Source organism: Sceloporus occidentalis, unplaced genomic scaffold (genome assembly GCF_023333645.1).
Source record: "Sceloporus occidentalis isolate IW3139 unplaced genomic scaffold, rSceOcc1.0.p SCAF_1, whole genome shotgun sequence".
NCBI classification, from domain to species: Eukaryota; Metazoa; Chordata; class Lepidosauria; order Squamata; family Phrynosomatidae; genus Sceloporus; species Sceloporus occidentalis.
The window spans coordinates 58,108,524-58,127,726 of NW_028316981.1; the positions used below are offsets into that span (position 1 = coordinate 58,108,524).

Genomic DNA, 19,203 nt, shown 5'->3' on the forward strand with positions numbered 1-19,203 from the left:
CCCTTCGGTGCTGCATCTTGTGGAGACAGCACCAGAGGCGTGCCATGACGCCATGCACTGTCTGCAGCGATGTGTGGCATTAAGGTGCCCTGGTGGATGGAGTCAGGTGTGTAACGTCAGGACTCTGCCCCCAGACTGGCCTTTCAGGCTGGTCTGTACAGGCCCTAAAATGGATTCTGAGCCTTCTGGGACAAAATGAACATGAGTTTCGCAATAGGTAATACAAGATCTATTAGGATGGTGTTGATAATAAGCAGAACTTGTAAAAATTACTCTTTTGGAATTACAATTCCCAGAATCCTGCAGAAAGTGGTTGTACTGCTGAATGATTACACACACAAAAAACCTGATTTTAAAAATTTGATACAACCCCCTCCCCCCAAAAAAAAACCTTTCCCCAGGCTGTTGTAAAAAAAACATTAGAAGGGTAGGTCAGCTACTGCACCACAAATACAAGGCACAAGAGCATGGTCTGAGTGCTTTTGTCACCAGGTTGCCCATAGGCTTAAGTGTTAATTCAGTCCTGACACATAAAAATGCTTCTGAAAATCAAGGCCTGGCTCATGCAACCTATCAATTGCTACTTCTGCCTTGTTTAATTTGAATATATTGTTTAAGTAGGGGCCTATTTGTCTGGAAAATCTCCCTTGGCGATACATTCTTGGGTTGGGAGACTTGTACCCCTCTGCTCTTATATTCTCCTGTGGTGTGCAGAGGACACACTGGATTGAGCTTTTCCTTACACTCCCTCTGATAGGCAAGCTCTCCAACTCATTGAATTGAGCCTCTAGCCTCCTGCTGGTGGGAGGGTGAACTCCCCCTGTATCCCCAGTCTAGTGTCTGCCTCCTCTGTCTCCTTCCTCAGTAGCTTCTCTTTAAGGAGTAAAATGACATGAAGCTATTAGGTATTAAAGGCATTTCTTCATTTGGTGAAATAATATGACCTATCAGTACAAAGATGTTTTTGTAATGAACAGGAGAGCAGTGAAAAGATGTTTATACCTCTGTTAGATTTATTTTTTTGTAATGCTTACTGTACTTTGTCATGTTGCAAGGACTATGCACTGGTAACAGTTAACAGTTCTGTAACAATCACAAGGATTTACCCTGTGTAATATGTTGAAGGGCTTCTAGGATGGTTGAATTTCTTGGCTGATGTAGGATCCACCCTGTGAAACCTTGTACAAAAAGAATATCAATTTTCTTCATTTCTGAACTGACACTTTTTAAAAAAATAAATTGTCAGTGGGGATTTTAACCGTTTCTTTTTTGTGTACATTTTTCTTGCTAGCTTGTGAATTGCTGCTACAACCAGAAAACTTAGCCTGCAAACCTTGTAAGTGGAACTGTTTGCTTCACAATGTTTTTATCGTGATAGTAATCTGTACTTGGATTTCTAAAACAGTAATTAATCCATGTCTAAACATTTATTTATTTTTTGATAGTTTGGAAGCCTAGAAACTTGAATGTTACGCAGCAAGGCTTTAATATGCAGATATCCTTTGACCATGCACCTCATAATTTTGGATTCAAATACTATTATATGCACTACAAGCTGAAAAGTGAAGGACACTTCAAACAAAAGACTTGCAGACAGGTTTGCTGAGCATGATTTACAATACTGTGTATATACATGATGTTGTTGTAATATGTTTGGTAGGCATTTTGGTATGCTAATGGAATGACAAATTTGTTGGCATCTTTAAAAATATGTTGGCAGAAGATTTTGGCAGCAGAGCTGTTCTGCCAGGATGGATAAAACAGAGCCGAATTATGGAGGGCATTAGCAAGGAGCTGTTATTATTATTATTATTAATTAGATGGTTCCCTGCCCTCAGGCTTACAATCTAAAAAGACATGACACAAAAGGAGAAGAGAATGGTTGTGGGGAAGGGGATTAGGTCCAGCAGTTCTTCTCTCCCTCTTTCATCAGTGTATCATAGCAATGGATAGCCAACAAGGCCTAGTGGTTTGAGCCTTGGGCTAGGACTCTGGAGACCAGGGTTCGGATCCTGACTAGGCCATGTAGACCCACAGGACGACCTTGAGCAAGTCATATTCTCTCAGCCTCAGAGGATGACAGTGGCAAACCTCTGAAGAAACTTGCCAAGGGTTGCCATAAGTCAGAAATGACTTGAAGGCACACAGCAACAACAACAACAACAACAACCATAACAATGGAATCCTATTTTCATCAATCCCTTGAAAGTGTAGTATTTAGTGCTATGCCTAAAGTGACAATATAGAACACCCTGTTGATCACAGCCTTGTTTATTAAAATAATATTTATTGTAGATAGATTTTTGTGATAGAAGTTGTAGTTTTATTGTTTGCAAGTATTACTGGGTTCTTTTTGATGACCTAGGACAATATGTCTACAGTAAGAGTGCTTTGAAGTTATGCAGCTTTCTATTGAATATTAAAGTAATGCTTTCATCACAGCCCATAAGACTTTGTGCAGTTCTCATTTCCTTGGGTGAAATGCTGATTGCTTTCCATCGTATGCATTCATTTTTGGAAGCTGCTCCCTTAGGCTATTTGATATGCTTGGCTTTGGGCCAAAAGAGCTAGTCGCGAGTGGGGTAAGATTCTCCAGCATTGGCTATGGGAAAGAATGAGCCTTCTACCTCTACAGTCACACTGGTCTTTGGATTAGAGTGCTTAACTTTTTTATGATTACTGTGCTACATTTATAAGGCTAAGGGCTCTTAAGTCTTTGGTCCTAATAATCTTGTTGTGGCTTTGCATTTATATTTACCAGATGAGTTTCAGATACTTGAGAAGTGGTATTTATTTGCAAACTGGTAGCCCTTTTAAAGTTGTTTAACTATGCTAATACTCAAAAGGCATATGAATGACATACTACGATTGCTCTCTTGTCTTCTTAGGAGAAAAATACAGATGTCACTAGCTGTGTTCTTCAGAATGTCTCACCAGGAGATTATATAATTGAGGTAATATAATTATTTTCAAGTTTCTGAACTTGGTATTGACAGAAATTTATTTTCTTGTCATATAAAAGGAGCAAGTATCTTTCATATGCCATGAAGTTGGGAGCACATTTAGAGAATGTTTTTATCTTTCCATGACTGCCGTGGTGGAAATGTTCTGTATAGGACCATCTGTAGTGAAATCAGGCACTTTTGATAACTCCATGTCGTGAAACTGACTTTAAACCCTTAGCTTAGGTAGGGCCTGAGCAGATGGGCCAGGATAGCAAATGTTCACTTGGGTTTGTCCCTGGGATGGCACGGGGACAGGCAGGTGTTTGCACACACGTCACCTCACCAAGCTAGGACCAAGGACTGGCACACTGCTCCTTACCTTTTGGTGGGTGATCCAGCTGAGAAACCCCCCAGTTGCTGCATCTAACATGGAAACAGGGCAACTGACTGGGAAGGTAAGAAGCACAGGGGCGGGGGGCTGTCTGAACAGCTCGGTTTTGCTGCAGTTTCTTAGAAATTCCATGGAAAATCAGGACTGTTTTACCCTGGGTTAAAGGCTCTTTACCCTGGAGTCAGACTGGATCCTCTGAATCCATGTCTGCACAAGCAGGATCAGGCTTGATCCTGGCACTGTGGTTTTGGTCTGCATAGTCTAAATTAGACAGCACAAGGCCAGGAGGGAGCAAGGCCATTTGGCCTGTGCTGACTACCACATAGTTGTTTATGTATGAGGACTAATATTTTTAGATGGCTGGTATCTTGATTAGTTTTTAAGATTGGCAATAATAAGAATGGGTCAGCATGTTTGAATCTTTACTCATTTTAGAACATTTTTACTTTTTGCTAAGTTTCAGAACCCAGTTCATTAAAAAAAATCAGTGCATTTAAGTTAAAGTTTGTATGTATAAAATATGATTATGAGGTTATGATATTTTATTCTTGGATGAATTGATTTCAGTCATGACTGTTCAAAGCATTGATATAATATCTAGCGAATCAAAATCACCTGAAATAAATCAATTACAAAATCATGTGAAATAAATCAATTACAGATTACAAAAGCCATGACTGAAATAATGAAGAGAACAATGATTCTTTACATTTTTTGAGCAAATTTTGAAAATTTGATCACTAAAATAGGATAAATAGCAACACAGTCAATTGGAAATTTTTTTAAATGTTTGCATTTTTAGTATCCGTGTTAAATAACTATTCACTGTCCTTTAAATTTCTACAAGTAGATCTCATTGTGCATGCTCCCACTGCTATTTTTATGCACTGAAATAGGGATTTTCCTGCCTTTTCATGTTTGATTGTAGGTAACTCAGTTTGTGTGAATGTGACAGAATGAGTAATTCAATTTGCTAAGTAAAAATGAGAGCTGAGAAAAATTTGGAATTTTAATAATATTTATTTAAATAAAAGATTAATTTTTTTAAAAATCTGATTTTGATAGTATCACTTTTGACAACCAGCTCAACTAAAACAAGGGAATATTGTCTGATGTTTATTCTTAGGTGATATCTAACCCTACGAAAATTAAACTATAAAACTTAAGCTGCAGGTGAGGAATTCATAGAGAGTGGGTTTATATATCCAAGTGACATGGTCTGTCAATTATGGGAGGAGGTTTTTGGTGAAGCAGATTTCCAGTATTGTATCTTTTGGCAATCCTTGCGGGGAGTAAAGAGGCATTGTTGCACAAAACCCTACTCTCTGTCTTCTGGCTGGCAGCCCACATGGAAATTAAGGCTGCCTGGAAGAAGGATCAAAGGATTTCTACAGTGCAATGGAAAAACAGGTTATGGGAGTTAGCAGTAATAGAGAAACTTACATGGGCAAGATGCATGGGCAAAGCTATGACTGTAACACAGATGCTTTCCATGACACTTGGTTTTACTTTGTTATTACTACATGAATTGTGATAGATTTACCTATGTGTTACTTGCCTTTCCGCCTATACGGAGCTCTGGAAAAATATTCTGAGCTGATGCTGTGACATCTATATAATGACTGTTGCTGTGAATAAATTATTAGTTTAAGGTCTGAACCTGCTGCTCTTGTTAGTATTTATTAGGACTATTTTCCCAGTACTCCTTTTTACATTATGAAGAAAAGTCAATAACATTTAAAAATCTGATTAATATGTTTAATAATTCATGTTTTAAGAAATATTTTTATCCATGCTGTTTCCTTTCTTCTGGAGTTTCCAAGTATTATTTCTGGTCTTTTCCAAGTCTGGAAAGATTTCTTTACCACTAAGTAAAGAACATTTGATTGTTCCTTATTTAGTGGATAACTTGCAGCTCATTCTGTAAACCAGTTGGGATGAGATTCAAAATGGGATTCAAGGCATTAGTAAACCAGTCCATACATTCTTACTTCTTTGTTGAAGCTGAGGGCCTAAATCCTATGGGATACAATCACTGATGGAACTGTTTCCATCAGGAAGAAGGGGACAATCTTTCCTGCTCACTGCATTATACATACCCTAAAACACAAAACTTGCTGTAGAGGGTTAGGCGGCTGGATTTTGGGCAGGGCTGCAGGAGGCGAGGGGAATGGGGAAAAAACATCCAGGTCCCTGTAATTAATTCCTCTTGTCTTGAAAATAAATATTGTAATACAACTTTAAAATAAGTGCATTCCTGTTTCTTTCTTTTTTTAAAAAATAAGCTGGTTGATGACACCAACACAACAAGGAAAACAATGCATTATGCACTCAAACCAGGTATGTTTTTTTGTTTGTCTGTTTGTTTACTTAGTAAGTAAAATAGGGTGCCATTCTGTCCCCCATGCTATTTAACATTTACATGAAGCTGCTGGGAGAGATCATCCGGAGCCATGGAGGACGGTGTTATCAGTACGCTGATGACACCCAAAGTTATCTCTCCATGTCTCCAACTGATACAGTGACTAAGGATGGCATCTCTCCTCTCGACGCCTGCCTGGGGGCAGTAATGGGCTGGATGAGGAAAAACAAACTCAGATTGAATCCAGAGAAAACAGAGGTACTCATGATAGGTTCCCCTAGCCCGGGCAGGGAAATTTGCCATCCTGTCCTTGACGGGATTAAACTTCCCCTAAAGGACAAAGTGCGTAGTTTGGGAGTACTCCTGGATCCATCCCTACATTTATCATCTCAAGTAGATGCGATGGCCAGGAGTGCTTGGTATCAGCTTCGGCTGATACGCCAACTACGTCCCTGTCTGGACCGGGGGGACCTAGAAAAGGTAGTACATGCACTGGTAACCTCTCGTTTGGATTTCTGCAATGCGCTCTACATGGGGCTGCCTTTGTATCAGGTTCGGAAACTTCATTTGATTCAAAATGCAGCAGCCAGGTTAATCACGGGGACAGTGAGGTCCGACCATATAACACCTGTTTTAAAATCTTTGCACTGGCTGCCAATTCGTTTCCAGTCCCAGTACAAAGTGTTGGTTATCACCTTTAAAGCCCTAAATGGCTTGGGCCCCCGGTTACTTGAGGGAACGCCTCTCCCTGCATAATCCTCCCCGCACTCTCAGGACTACAGGAAAACTGTTACTCAATCACCCTAAGGTGAGACTGGCGACTACTCACAAAGGGCCTTTACGGCAGTAGCGCCTTCTCTGTGGAATGCCTTACCTGAAGGGATCCGCCTTAGTGGAACAGTGGAAGCCTTTAAAAAGGCATTAAAAACCCACCTCTTCCTACAAGCCTACCCTCCCAATTCCTTCTAAGATTATCTTTCACCTATTGACTTTGACGTATTGATATTCACGATTTTAACATTATTACTGTATGTTTTTAACTATGCCTTTGGATTTAATTCGTTTTAATGTGTATTTTTAATATGTGAATTGTGGTATTGTTTTTACTGACTGTCTTTACTGACACTTGTACACCGCTTTGATCCTGGGAAAAGCGGTTAATAAATAAACAAATTATTATTATTATTATTATTATTATTATTAAATAGGTTAGTTTATAATTTCTTTCTGAGGTTGCTTCTTAGGATTTCCTGAAATAGCCAAATTAGTGAAGAAAAAACATAGAAAAGCCCTAACCCTTTGCTGCTAAATGTTTTAAAGAACCAATCAAGGGGAAGAACAGGATGACTGCCCAAACATGACTGATCACTCCTTTTCCTTCTTATTGTTATTTCTGCCCTACATGAGAGAGAATCAGCATTGGCAAACAGTGCCAGGCTATTTTGTGGTTGTGTGTGGTGGGGAAAGGGGTGGAAATTTTATGATCACTACATTGTGTGTTCAGACCAATAATTTTGGTAACTGATAGAAAGACATGTAGTTTTCAGCAAATCAAAGCAGGGGTTGTTTTTTGTTTTTTCCAGTCCTTTTAATACAGTGGGCCCTTGGTATCCGCTGGGGTTTGGTTCCAGGACTCGCTGTGGATATCAAAATCTGCGGCTGCTCAAGTCCCATTAAATACAATGGCATAGTAAAATGATGTCCTTTATATAAAATGACAAAATCAAGGTTTGCTTTTCGAAATTGATATATAGTTTTCAAGCTGTGGATGGTTGAATCCTGGGATAAAATATCTGTGGATATGGAGGGTGACTGTATATGAATTATATAGGAATGGGAGAATGCCCTTCTCTGTATGACTAGAAGTATTACAAAAGCCATTAAGTTTAGATTTATTTGGCTTGCATGTGGCAACAATGACAATAAAAGGCTAGATTGTTCTATTGCCTCTCTTTGAGCAGAGCTAATTCAGTGTCTCTTTGTTTCTTCCATTTCTCCTTTTCAAAGTGCACTCCCCATGGGCAGGGCCAATAAGAGCAATAGCCATTACTGTTCCCTTGGTTGTCATCTCAGCATTTGCAACACTTTTTACGGTGATGTGTCGCAAAAAGCAACAAGGTAGGTTTTTCTCTTCTCTGGAGGATGAATTTTGACATGCAGAAGAAACTGAATTGTTTAGAAGCTGGATTCTGTTGTCAAAAGTTCTTTCCTTTGACCATTCCTTGATAACTGAAATCTCTATACTAGCAAGAGACCAATATAGATGGTCACTTGTTACACCTTGGGATTATAAGATTTTCATGTGATAATCACATGAAATCAGACCCTGTAGAGGAGCACAGATTCATGATGTGTCTCATCTCCTGGGTAAGAATGGCTGTAGTGTGTTCCAGTCCTTTCTAGACATATGACAAGTTCACTCCATTTGAACTCACAAATGGCTGGAGTTTGCTTGGGTTCAGATTGTGTGTGGTGCTAGAAATTTTCAGGATAGCATAATGCTTGGGGAAATAACCCCTTTTTGGACTACCAAAAAACCCCACAACCTGCTTTGACCATGGTGGTTAGAGTACTCCTTGGAGATGTAGTACAAAGAAATAACTTCCCAAATTTTTGAATACCTCCAACATGACAAAGTCCTTTTTCAGACTATGCTTGGAAATCGTTAAGCTCAAGCGCCTTCCATACTGATAGAACTTTTCGAACATTTATGAGGAAACTCTCAGTCTGCACTTTACTGAGCAGTTTTTTCAGTAGATCAGGTTTCACTAGAAATGGTTTTTCAATAGATTAGGCATACAGAGATGCCAGTAATTCATACCTTCTAAGTTTGCGTGAAGAAGAACAAACGTTCCCCTCCCAAGTCAAGTACCCAAAGTTAGCAAATGTATGTTAGTACATTAAAATCCCACAAGGGCTCTCTCACTTCTTGTAATAATTTCAGCATACCTATTTCTCATGAATTTGAGTTGCATACGTGAAGGCTTTTATCTCTCCAACTTTAAGCAGCAACTTTGGCTACGTCAAATCCCCAGAGAGTATTTAATTTATCTTTGGAAGGAAATCCAGGATATTTTTGGAATAAGGGAAGACTGCAGAGGGGAAAAAATGCCATACTAGTGTTTGTAGATAGTAAAATGCTTCATTTTCAATTTTTTTGTTTCAATTTAGAAAATATCTATTCCCATTTAGATGAGGAGAGTTCGGAGTCTTCAAACTACTCTTCAGCTCTCCACGTGGAAAGGCAACGACCCAGACCTAAAGTGTTCATCTGCTATTCCAATAAAGATTGCCAGAAGCACATTAATGTCATCCAGTGCTTTGCCTACTTCCTTCAGGATTTCTGTGGTTGTGAGGTAAACTCATTTTACAGGTTGTCCAAGTGTGCATATAAGCAAGGAAATTTCAAACACAGACCTGTATTTGATTTTCAAAATGATAATCGAAAATCACCTTGCGGTTGAAGAGAATTGCTGGAACAAATAATTGTGGAACATTAAAAAATGATTTTTTTTTTGTTCATTTTATATAAGTAGCTGGAATCTCCATAATGTTTCTTCACAAACTTGTTTTTGTTCCATCCACTTAAAAAAAAAAAAGAAATTAGGTGAAAATTTGTGTTTTAAATAGCTAAACCTGACAAAGTCAAGAAGAGAAAAGAAAAAGTATTAGCCTGCAGGATTTATTTAGAGTCTTTGTACAGGACTAATCCTGTCTCTGTGAGGTTTTAAATTAATTGGTATTTGTATTAATTTAAATGTTATTTTTTTCAGAGAGAGGGGAGGGGGTTGTTTGTAGTTCAGCACAAAGAGATCAACACAGCAAGTCTGACCTCTAGTGGTAAAATAACTTGGTAAATGTTGTGTGTCTTCAAGTCATTTCAGACTTATAGTGACCCTGACGCAAACCTATCACAGGGTTTTCTTGGCAATATTTGTTCATAGGGGCTTTGCCTAGGAGGCTGAGAGAATATGACTTGTTGAGGGCCACCCAGTGGGTTTCCATGGCCAAGCGGGGATCTAAACCTTGGTCTTCAGACTCTTAGTCAACACTCAAACCACTACACTACACTCACTCATTTGGTAAAAGTACTTGCCTATTATTTTCTATTTTAGCTACTTTTCAGACAATGTTGGGAATATTTAATTATTGCAAATTGATGCTAAGATCTTTCTATGCTGACCATCAAATCCAGATCTTGAAAAAGTTACTTTTTGGATTACAGCTTCCAGGATCTTACTGCCAGCATGACCTTTGACTTAATCATGGGAGTTGTAGTCTAAAAAGTAAGTTTTCTATGCTCTGATCAGATCCATTTGTAGAAGGCTTCTGTGGAATTTGTACTTCGGTACTGAAGGCAGTACTGTTCAGCCATCCTGGGCAAAGAAGTGAATGATACATCCTTAATAACATGGAGCTCTGTGCGTGCAGCAGAGTTTACAACCATTGTCATTTAATGGTTAAAGTAGAGTAAGGCACCTTTCAGAGGTCTGACCTTGACACATGTCCCACCCCCTTTCTGGTTTTGAAAAAAGTACCCCTGGGCTTGTGGGGGCATAATAATATTGCCTTCTACATCCCCTAACAGACATGAGGCCATTGGGACATGTACCTCACTAGGGGCCCTGGAGGACTGTATGGGCTGCTTGGGCTGACACTTGGGTTAAAATGTCTGACTGGGACACTCAGGTTCAAGTCCCTGCTTAGTGAAGAAATTCACTGACCTTGGGTCAATCATTTTTATGCAGGCTGGCCTACCTCACAGGATTGTTAGGAGGATAAAGATGGGAGGGAAAAGCTTTTTGGGGGAAAACTGGCTATAAATGTCACAAATAGATGATGATTATGATGGTGATTATTTTTGGATCAGGCTGCTACAGTTTTAGTAACATGCATGTCCCTATGTTTCTGGAGGTTTATAATATACCCTCAAAGCAACTAATCCAGCATTGCAGTGTACTATTAATCTGGATCAACCCCTGCTTCAACAAGCCTCTGAATTATAAATCTGAACTGATTATGCAGGTGTTCTCTCAAGAATGAATGCTAAGGGTGACTTTTGTCATTTTAGCTGGTTCATTGATTTCCCTTATCTTTAAAAGCCTGACAGCCCAGTATAAAATGTTGTTACCACTTAATCCAGATGCAAAAGCTCCATCATCATCATCATCATTATCATCATCATCATTTCTGTCCCACCTTTTCCCTAAAACAGTCTCAAACTGGCTTACAGATTAAAATAATTACAATATAATTGAAAACATACAAAAAGTTAACATTAGAATAGAATTAAACTATTAACCATGTTAAAACAATTTAAAACATACATTTTCAAAAAATCTAACCAAGGCCAAGGGGAAAGAGGATCAGACAGCAGGAGCAAGAGGTATCCTTCAATGCATGAAAATCCTTTGTTAAGAATAGGAGGAATGAGAGGTGGATACAAATATAATTGAGCTGTTCACTGGAATTATAAATTTCTATGTGTTTTATAAAGCAATCTGGAGATATTACTGAAGGTGAACTTTTCTAACAGATCTTTGCTGAGATTACCTCTAAGATTATATGAACATACTGGCTATTGATTATATTTTAATTGTTTTTCTTACTTTGTATTTTAACTTGGTTTTCTCCTCTATTTAATATTATTCTGACCTTCCTTGTCCCATTTTTCAGAGAAAGGTGGGATATAAATTGAATGTAAATTAAATTAACAATTAATGGAAATGTTATCCAGATTCAATCATATAATTAGTGTAATTATATAATGTTGCCATGGAAAGTAAGTAGGTGTTTGATAAAATGTACCAAACACTTTATCTTATCATTTGTGGGAAACCAGGTGCACATTTTTCATCATATATTAATAGAGTGGCAAAAACACCTCAGAGTATTCCTTGCCTAAGCAAGCACAATTGCGCACGTGCGCACGCGCACGTGCACACACACGCACACACTTTTAGGCAAATATTGTGTGAATTCATGTATCACAGATGTTTACATGTTATAATGTTATGCCACCCATGCGGGGCTGTGACCTCAGCACATTTCCCCATCCACCTGACAATTATCATATATGGGCTACCTTTATGTATGAACCACCACCACTTCTTTCTTCCATCAATTAATGCTGCTTTGAAAAAACAGCAGCAACAAAGTACTAATCATTGATAGACAAACCTATAGTGAATTGCCTATTCATGGACACAGAAACACTTCTTAATGAGAGTAATGTAAGATATGTTGGTTGTGGAGAGGCACTCAGGCCATTTTATAATGTTTTCAACCTCCTCTTTTTTTAAAAAGGTGTTCTTAGATTTATGGGAAGACCTGAGGATTTGTAAAGAAGGGCAAAAAGAGTGGCTTCATCGAAAAATCAGTGAATCCCAGTATGTCATCATTGTGTGTTCCAAAGGAATGAAATACTTTGTGGAGAAAAAGAACTGGAAACCTAAGGGATCCAAGGAAAAGGATGCTGGGAAAGGAGAACTCTTTATGCTTGCTGTAGCTATGATAGCAGAGAAGCTGCGTCACATGAAACAGAACCCCCATGACTTCTGCAAGTTCATTGCAGTCTACTTTGATTATTCCTGTGAGAGTGACATTCCTGGTATTCTGGATTTATCTACAAAATACAAGCTCATGGATAACCTGCCTCAACTTTACTCTCATTTACAGTCCAGAGATCTTAGCCTTCATGATTCAGAGTTGTATCCTGTGCACATCAGCAAAAGGAATTATTTCAGGAGTAAATCTGGACGGTCCCTTTATGTAGCCATTTGCAACATGCACCAGTACATTGACCAGGAGCCTGATTGGTTTGAAAAGCAATTTGTTGACTTTTCCCCAGCTCCTTTACAGTACCAAGAGCCTGTGATGGAAAAATTTGACTCTGGACTAGTGCTGAATGATTTAGTCAATAAACAAGTGACTGATGGGGATTTCTACCTAAAAGCTGATGCAAATATTATCCTGACTTTAAATTCAGACTCACATTGTATAGTGCAGCATTTGGATCTTGGAGAGGATAGAGAATCTCAGGACATTCATAATGGTAGTTCCATTCTTCCACCCTTGCTGCATGTTGTAAAAGCTGCCAATCTCCCCGATATGCCCCGGGATTCTGGAATTTATGATTCTTCGGTTCCTTCATCTGAATTATCATTACCTTTAATGGAAGGGCTCTTAGCAGACCAAATTGAAACCTCTTCCATTACAGAGAGTGTCTCCTCTTCATCAGGACTGGGTAAGACTGAGCAATGAAGAAAGATGTAAACCTAGGAATTCCACTTAAAAACAAAACTTTAACTACCTTTCTTAGACCTAAATGATCAGAACTATTACCATCTCCTATTGTTGAATTGTATGCTTTGTACTGGTAATGCTTGAATAACGACAGATTTATATAAGGTCATCTACACCACTATCTGATCCCACTCATGAGGTTTTGTCACTGAGACCTTATCAAAGCAGTATATATTTCAGCCAGGACCAGCAAAAATTGTGCTGCTCTTCTACCATAGTGCATATCAGGCTCTGTTTGGAACAGTGTTTATGTCAGGTGATATATCTTCAGTAAAATGATTGTAAGGGAATACTAGAAAACAGTGTTGGGCACCAGTGGCTCATAGTCCTAATGGGGGAGGGAGCTTCTCACCACCATTTCAGAGTGAAACCCCCCATTGGGGCTGAACCTAGTAGAGGGGCATTTGAATACCTGTTTCAGCCTTTGTTGATCTGATGCCCTCCTTTTGTGCTGCTGCAGCTGATGACTATCCTCCTCCTGCTGCTCTTTATTTACTTATATTCTGCCTTTCCCCCAAGATTGGGATTCACTTTCATTATGTTGGCTGGAGTGCTAATCCAACATATTCAGACAGCACCAGTTTGAGGAAGGGTGCTGTGTTTCCTGGCCACTGGAAGTCTGTCTTAGTCTCCTCTTCGTTTCTGAGCTTTCACATAGATTTGACAAGATCTCCCAAGCTCTTGGAACAGTAGAGTCAGAATTTTCATAAACAAAGTTCAATTAAAAAAAACTGTACAAATTTATAGGACTGTGAATGGCATGCATCAAATGTATAAGGTAAACTCACAGATGCTCCTTTCCCTTACCAGTCATTCACACTCTATCCTGTCTTGTTCTCTATCACACTCTGTTCCATGTTGTTCTCTATCACACTCTATCCCGTGTTGTTCAAGAGGGTCCTCAGGTACTCTACAAAAGTTTTTCAGGGTTAAAATGGCTACAGGACAGAAGAGAAGGCAGGACAGTTTTTGTCCATGAAGTTTCTTTTGGTTGTATTTCTTAAGGGTGAAACAGACTGCCCCAAAAAGGCAGATTGGGGCCACCCCAGAGCTGCTTGCCCTGGAGCTGTGGCAAGCACACACCACAGCCCCAGTCTGCCCCACCGCCAGCCCAATAGGAGCAGAAAAGATCCACTTCTATTTTGGACAGTAATGGGCTCCCTTAAGTGGCCCTGCCACAACCCCAGGATGGCTTCAAAGCACCATGCCTTCAAGCCGCCTGGAAGCTGGCTTTTCTGGGCCATCTATTCGGCCCGTGTCACACGAAATTCCCACGTGGTAAACTATACTTGTCTCTCTTCTCATACTGTTGGTATCTTTAAACTATGAAGGTAACTTATTTTTATAGGCTTTTTGCTTTTTAACAAAGTGCCTATGAAGATGAAATTTAATAGTGTCATATTTTACTCTGTGTTGAAGGGGACGTAGAACAAACAGCGTAACAGAACATTTCCAATTTTTGTTTCTTTTTAGGAGAAGAAGAACCTCCTTTGCTTGCTGTCACTAAATCCCTAGTGCCTGGAATATGTAAAGCAGAACTTCATTGCCATATCCGCACTGAGGAACTGCAGGCAGTTGCACCTTTATAACACATTGCAAGATTGTTACGCATTGCCACTTTATCAACAGCCTCTGTGTATGCATTATTAATCTCTACATCATTACAACCACATGACCTACTTGAAGAAAAAAAACTTTCTGGGAGGATTACCTACACTGCTTCTCAGGGGAGTTTATGGCCAGTATATTTCTATACATAGTTCTTTTTTTATAAAGGATTTTCCTGCTTTGTTACTATAACACACTTTTTTTTTTGCATTTTGTTCAGTAATAATTGTCCTGCATTTAACATAACAAATAATCAATGGTACAAATTTAACTGGGAGTAAAACACAGGAAAATAGTTCATAACAGTGGTCTAAATTCCACTGAAATATTATGCTGGCAGTCTAGATTTACATGATGTATGAAATGGTTCAGCACACATGTTACTCCAGACTGACCAGTTTTAATGTATAATTTCCATCAGGGAAGCCATATTTAGTTAAAATATAATCAGAGCTTCCAGAAGTCTCAATCTAGCCATGAAGAAGGAGAAGAGGTGAGCACACAAGCACAGGAGGAAGATAGAGTCATTTTGTGTAACACTAAACAGAATGTTAGCGTTATGGCCACATAAGCTAAACACGAGCCAGAAGTTTTGGGTCCCCTGATATTCCATGTGATATATAACATTGCTTCTGGATCTAAGTGCTATTGGTCTTGATAGTATAATAATAAGTAGGCAATAGATTTGAGGATGGGATTACTGGATTCACAGTGTTAAAATGCCAAAGACTAGGCCTATGAAAAAATAGGCTCTATAGAAGAGTAGTCTCTATTTTAAAAACAAAACAAAACTTCCTCTCTTTTGTTAAACTCTTATGTTTAAGCTCTGCCTGGTATGTTTTGGCAGTAAGTTAGACGTGTCATTATTTTCTGTCTCATGTTAACCTGTGGACCTATTTATGTTAGTTGCTATTTTGACATTTCAGTTTGAGAATAGTTTAAATGTAAATTCCATTGTGTTTATTTGTTGTGGTTAACTGCCATCAAAGTCATTTTTGACTAATGGTGACCTGAGTGAGTGACCTTCAAGTCTCCTTGTCCCCAACAGCCTGAGGCCCAAGACTGCAGACTCAAGACCAAGACTGGCTTTCTTGATTAAATCTATCCATCTTCCTGTTGTCTTCCTTTTTTCCTATTGATTTCTACCTTGTTGTCTTTTCTAGAGAGTCATACTGTCTCATGATGTGTCCAAAGCACTACAGTTTTAGTTTAGTCACCTTGGCTTCTAGGGAAGCCAAGTCCTCTACAAATTTTCATTTTAAATTTATTTTTCATGTAAGGAAACTTGCATCTCCATAAATGTTCTTGTTTGAACCCATAGAAGACAAAATACCATTTACAGGTGATCAGGAAAAGGTGTCAGGACAAAATGTATAAATAATTATTATAAAGCTTAAGAACTGCTGACATGACCAAGCACAATAGAGAATCTTTGACATCACACAGGTGCACACAGAATCGCAATGACGTTACGACCAGTACAGCCTCCACTTTACAGTGGTGTTGTGGATATGTTAAATATATTATTGTTCATGTTATTTTCCAGTTTATCAAACAGAGTCAGACATAAAACTGGGTGCATATGTTGATTCAGTATGTAAAAGCAATTAGAGCCTTTATGCAAAAGTATTGTGAGCAAACTCTTGCAGCGAGGACTAGTTACTTTTCTCAAAACTAATATTTATGCTCAGTCTTCTATTTGGAAGCAAGTCCCATTGAGTGTAGAAATACAGGCATAGAATTTCAGCTTCTGTTGCTTTAGCCTGATCTGAATAGGAGTATGTACACCAAGTTTGGTAAGCAACATTGTCAATTTTTTCAAAAAGGAATTTATACTTTCTTGAATAGATTAAAACTGAGAGGAAATTTTTAATGAAAAATCATTCTGGTAAACAAACATGTTACTAATTATGTTAAACCTTTTTGCACTGCAGTTGCCTGCCCAATCTGTCTGTATGTGTGTTGACCACTTGAAAATGAATCCTGTGTATCCTGACTACTTGAAAATCTAACTCCTAATGCTTTTTTCAAGAGCAAACACACAATTCCTTTTGGCAGTTTTAAGTGAATAAAATGTTCATGAATTTTTAAAACTTAAACCACTGTGACAAACTCATCCAACAAGGTGCATTACAAAAATTTGTAATCAAAAAATTGGATGGAAGATCCAGTTGTAGATAGCACTAGATAGAACATAGGGTTGCACTGAACAGATATAGAGCAAGCCAGTTTTGGAACCCAGCACCCTCCTCTCACCCTTCAGAATTTTTCAGTCCTCCATATGTATTTTTGCCCTTCGCGACTAGACCCTATTCAGGAAGATTATTTCCAGAAGAAAAGTGTTAGGAGGAAAGGGATGTCATATGCATGCCATACATGCTTAGATCCTCAACTAAGTTATTTGATTGCTCAAGATATGAATAATTTTTGCAGGATGTGAATAGTTTTGCAGTCTCTCATCCTCTTTGGATTTGTTTCTGTTAACGGCATTTCTACTGCATCAGTGTCTCTATGATAGAATATCTCAAGGTAGCTAAAATTCCTAGCTCAAAGTACTAATGCTGTATTTTGATACAGTTTCTGTGCTAGCCAACATATTAGAGTATGAGACTTCTTTGGACTGCAGCCTGTGTCATCAAACAGCATACATCTTCCAGATACAATGACACAAATGATTGTTCTTGCTGTTACAGAGTAACACCCTTCCAAAAAACAATGTTAGAAGAATTTTAGTGTTTGAATTAGATCATTTATTTATAAGTACAAGAAAGAGAATGAACTCAGAACATTTTTTTGATGGTAATGGAAAATGAAGTAAATATTACAGTAGGTACCCATTTTTTTAAATCTCTATTAAAGATTACTTTAACTGTTGTTTCTAATTCTCTAAGAATATCAGTAGTAATCCTTTACATCTGTTTTCAAAAAATAATAAATAAATCCCTGAATAAATATTTGACATTTCATGTGGATGGCCTGTATTTTCAGGTGGTAGAAATATTTTAGAAGCTCAGGCCTACTTGCCAGCCAGTCAAAGTAACACTTACCTGTATGTGCCTCCATGCTATATATAGTTGGCTTGATTTCCCTTGATTCTTTGAAACTCTCATCTGCTCTTCTACTTGTTCTCAATTACTTCCCCCATGTTAAGACAGAGAAAAATCTGTTTGCAGCCTCATTCCTCCTTTGGTTTGCCCTTTTTATTCCTGACACAGATTGTTATAATGACCCAACAATTGCTACCTAAGGTAGACGATGTCCTGCCAAATAATAGCCATAGAAGTGAGTAACTCCATCTGGTGGAAGTGACATACCTACAGCAGTGCTTATTAAACCTCCCCACCAGCCTGCTTTTGCAGTCTGGTGCTCTCCTGTTGAATAGCTCACACCTCATATTGTCCCAGCATACATGGCTCATGTCACTGTGAGTTCCAGTCTTGGGGAAAAGGTAGGATATAAAGAAAGTTAATGATAGTTAATAATAATGTTGAGATACTAGTTCTGACTGAAATGGGTCTTTTAGCTGAGTGATAGCAAAGCAGCTCCTTCCCTCCCACCAGACTACAGGTGTCTTTTTGCCCTGTGCCCAGAAGAATGAACAAAAAGAAAATTGCCAACTTGTTTACATTATCTTTTTATAGAATCCAGGATGTGTCATGTAGTTAATTGAATTCAAAAGCGTTCATGAGCTAGATGAGTAAACCAGATTGAGAAAGATTGCTGTGTAGATTCTCAGGTGAAGGGACAACAGTACTTTGTTTGGTTTTGTTCTTTCAGGGATAGAAAGTGTTTAACCATTTCCTTCCCAAATGCTTATTGGTGTTTAGGCACTATCTCAGGTGGAGAATGCAGGCTGCATTTTTTAATCACTGCTAGGGGCTTCAGTTACAAAATTACATGAAGGGATGGTTGGTGGATCAGTCACTATGGGTTGTGATGAATAAACTGTGAATTTTGGCACCATTCCTCTCACAGCTGCTCCAAGCTGAATGGAGGCTATGCCACTTTCAAGCAGGGATAAGAGCAGCACTACAATCCACAGTGAACTTGTCAGCCACCAGTGGCAAATCCATTGGCCTACTCATAGTTACACCTAGGATTCTAGAGCAAAGAAGGAATGCCTGACACTGACATTTATGAAAACAGTGAACAGCTGGCTGTTATCCTGTATTTCTTGCAGGCATAGCAGAATTAAAGAAAAATGTGAACATCTTTATCTTTACAAAGGCACAGATTAATTTGGGTGGTGCACTTGGAAAAAAAGTTGATTGAAGACAACTTAGCAATTGGAGGGAATTGAGCTTTCATTGTTAAAGGGAATGGAACTTTTAAAAGTCAAGAGTTCTTTAGGTGGTAGGAAATAATCTTTAACTGGTGGTAAATGGATGATATAAGTGGCTAGATACAATACTCTGTAATACAGCACATAAAAAAACACAGGTAGTTGTGCTGATCCATGATAGAAAATGTCCCAGATCTACAGACGGGCATTTATTAGGATCAAACAAAATATCTGAAAATATTGTACAAGCTTTGGAGTTCTCCAGAACATGATGACTGACCCTAATGAAGGTACTGGTTCTTATGGATTT

At 38.6% G+C, this 19,203-nt stretch overlaps 1 protein-coding gene across 1 annotated transcript in view; it reads left to right on the plus strand.

The window, feature by feature from the left end:
• Positions 1-17,529, plus strand: part of IL17RD (interleukin 17 receptor D) — a 64,500-nt gene extending 46,971 nt beyond the window's left edge. Inside the window, exons 6-13 of the mRNA XM_089522295.1 lie at positions 1,292-1,336; positions 1,446-1,597; positions 2,889-2,954; positions 5,622-5,676; positions 7,706-7,816; positions 8,870-9,054; positions 12,005-12,944; positions 14,477-17,529. Coding sequence (XP_089378421.1) covers positions 1,292-1,336; positions 1,446-1,597; positions 2,889-2,954; positions 5,622-5,676; positions 7,706-7,816; positions 8,870-9,054; positions 12,005-12,944; positions 14,477-14,592 — 1,670 coding nt within the window. The 3' untranslated portion in view covers positions 14,593-17,529. The remainder of the gene's footprint in view (positions 1-1,291; positions 1,337-1,445; positions 1,598-2,888; positions 2,955-5,621; positions 5,677-7,705; positions 7,817-8,869; positions 9,055-12,004; positions 12,945-14,476) is intronic.
• Positions 17,530-19,203: the final 1,674 nt, after the last annotated feature.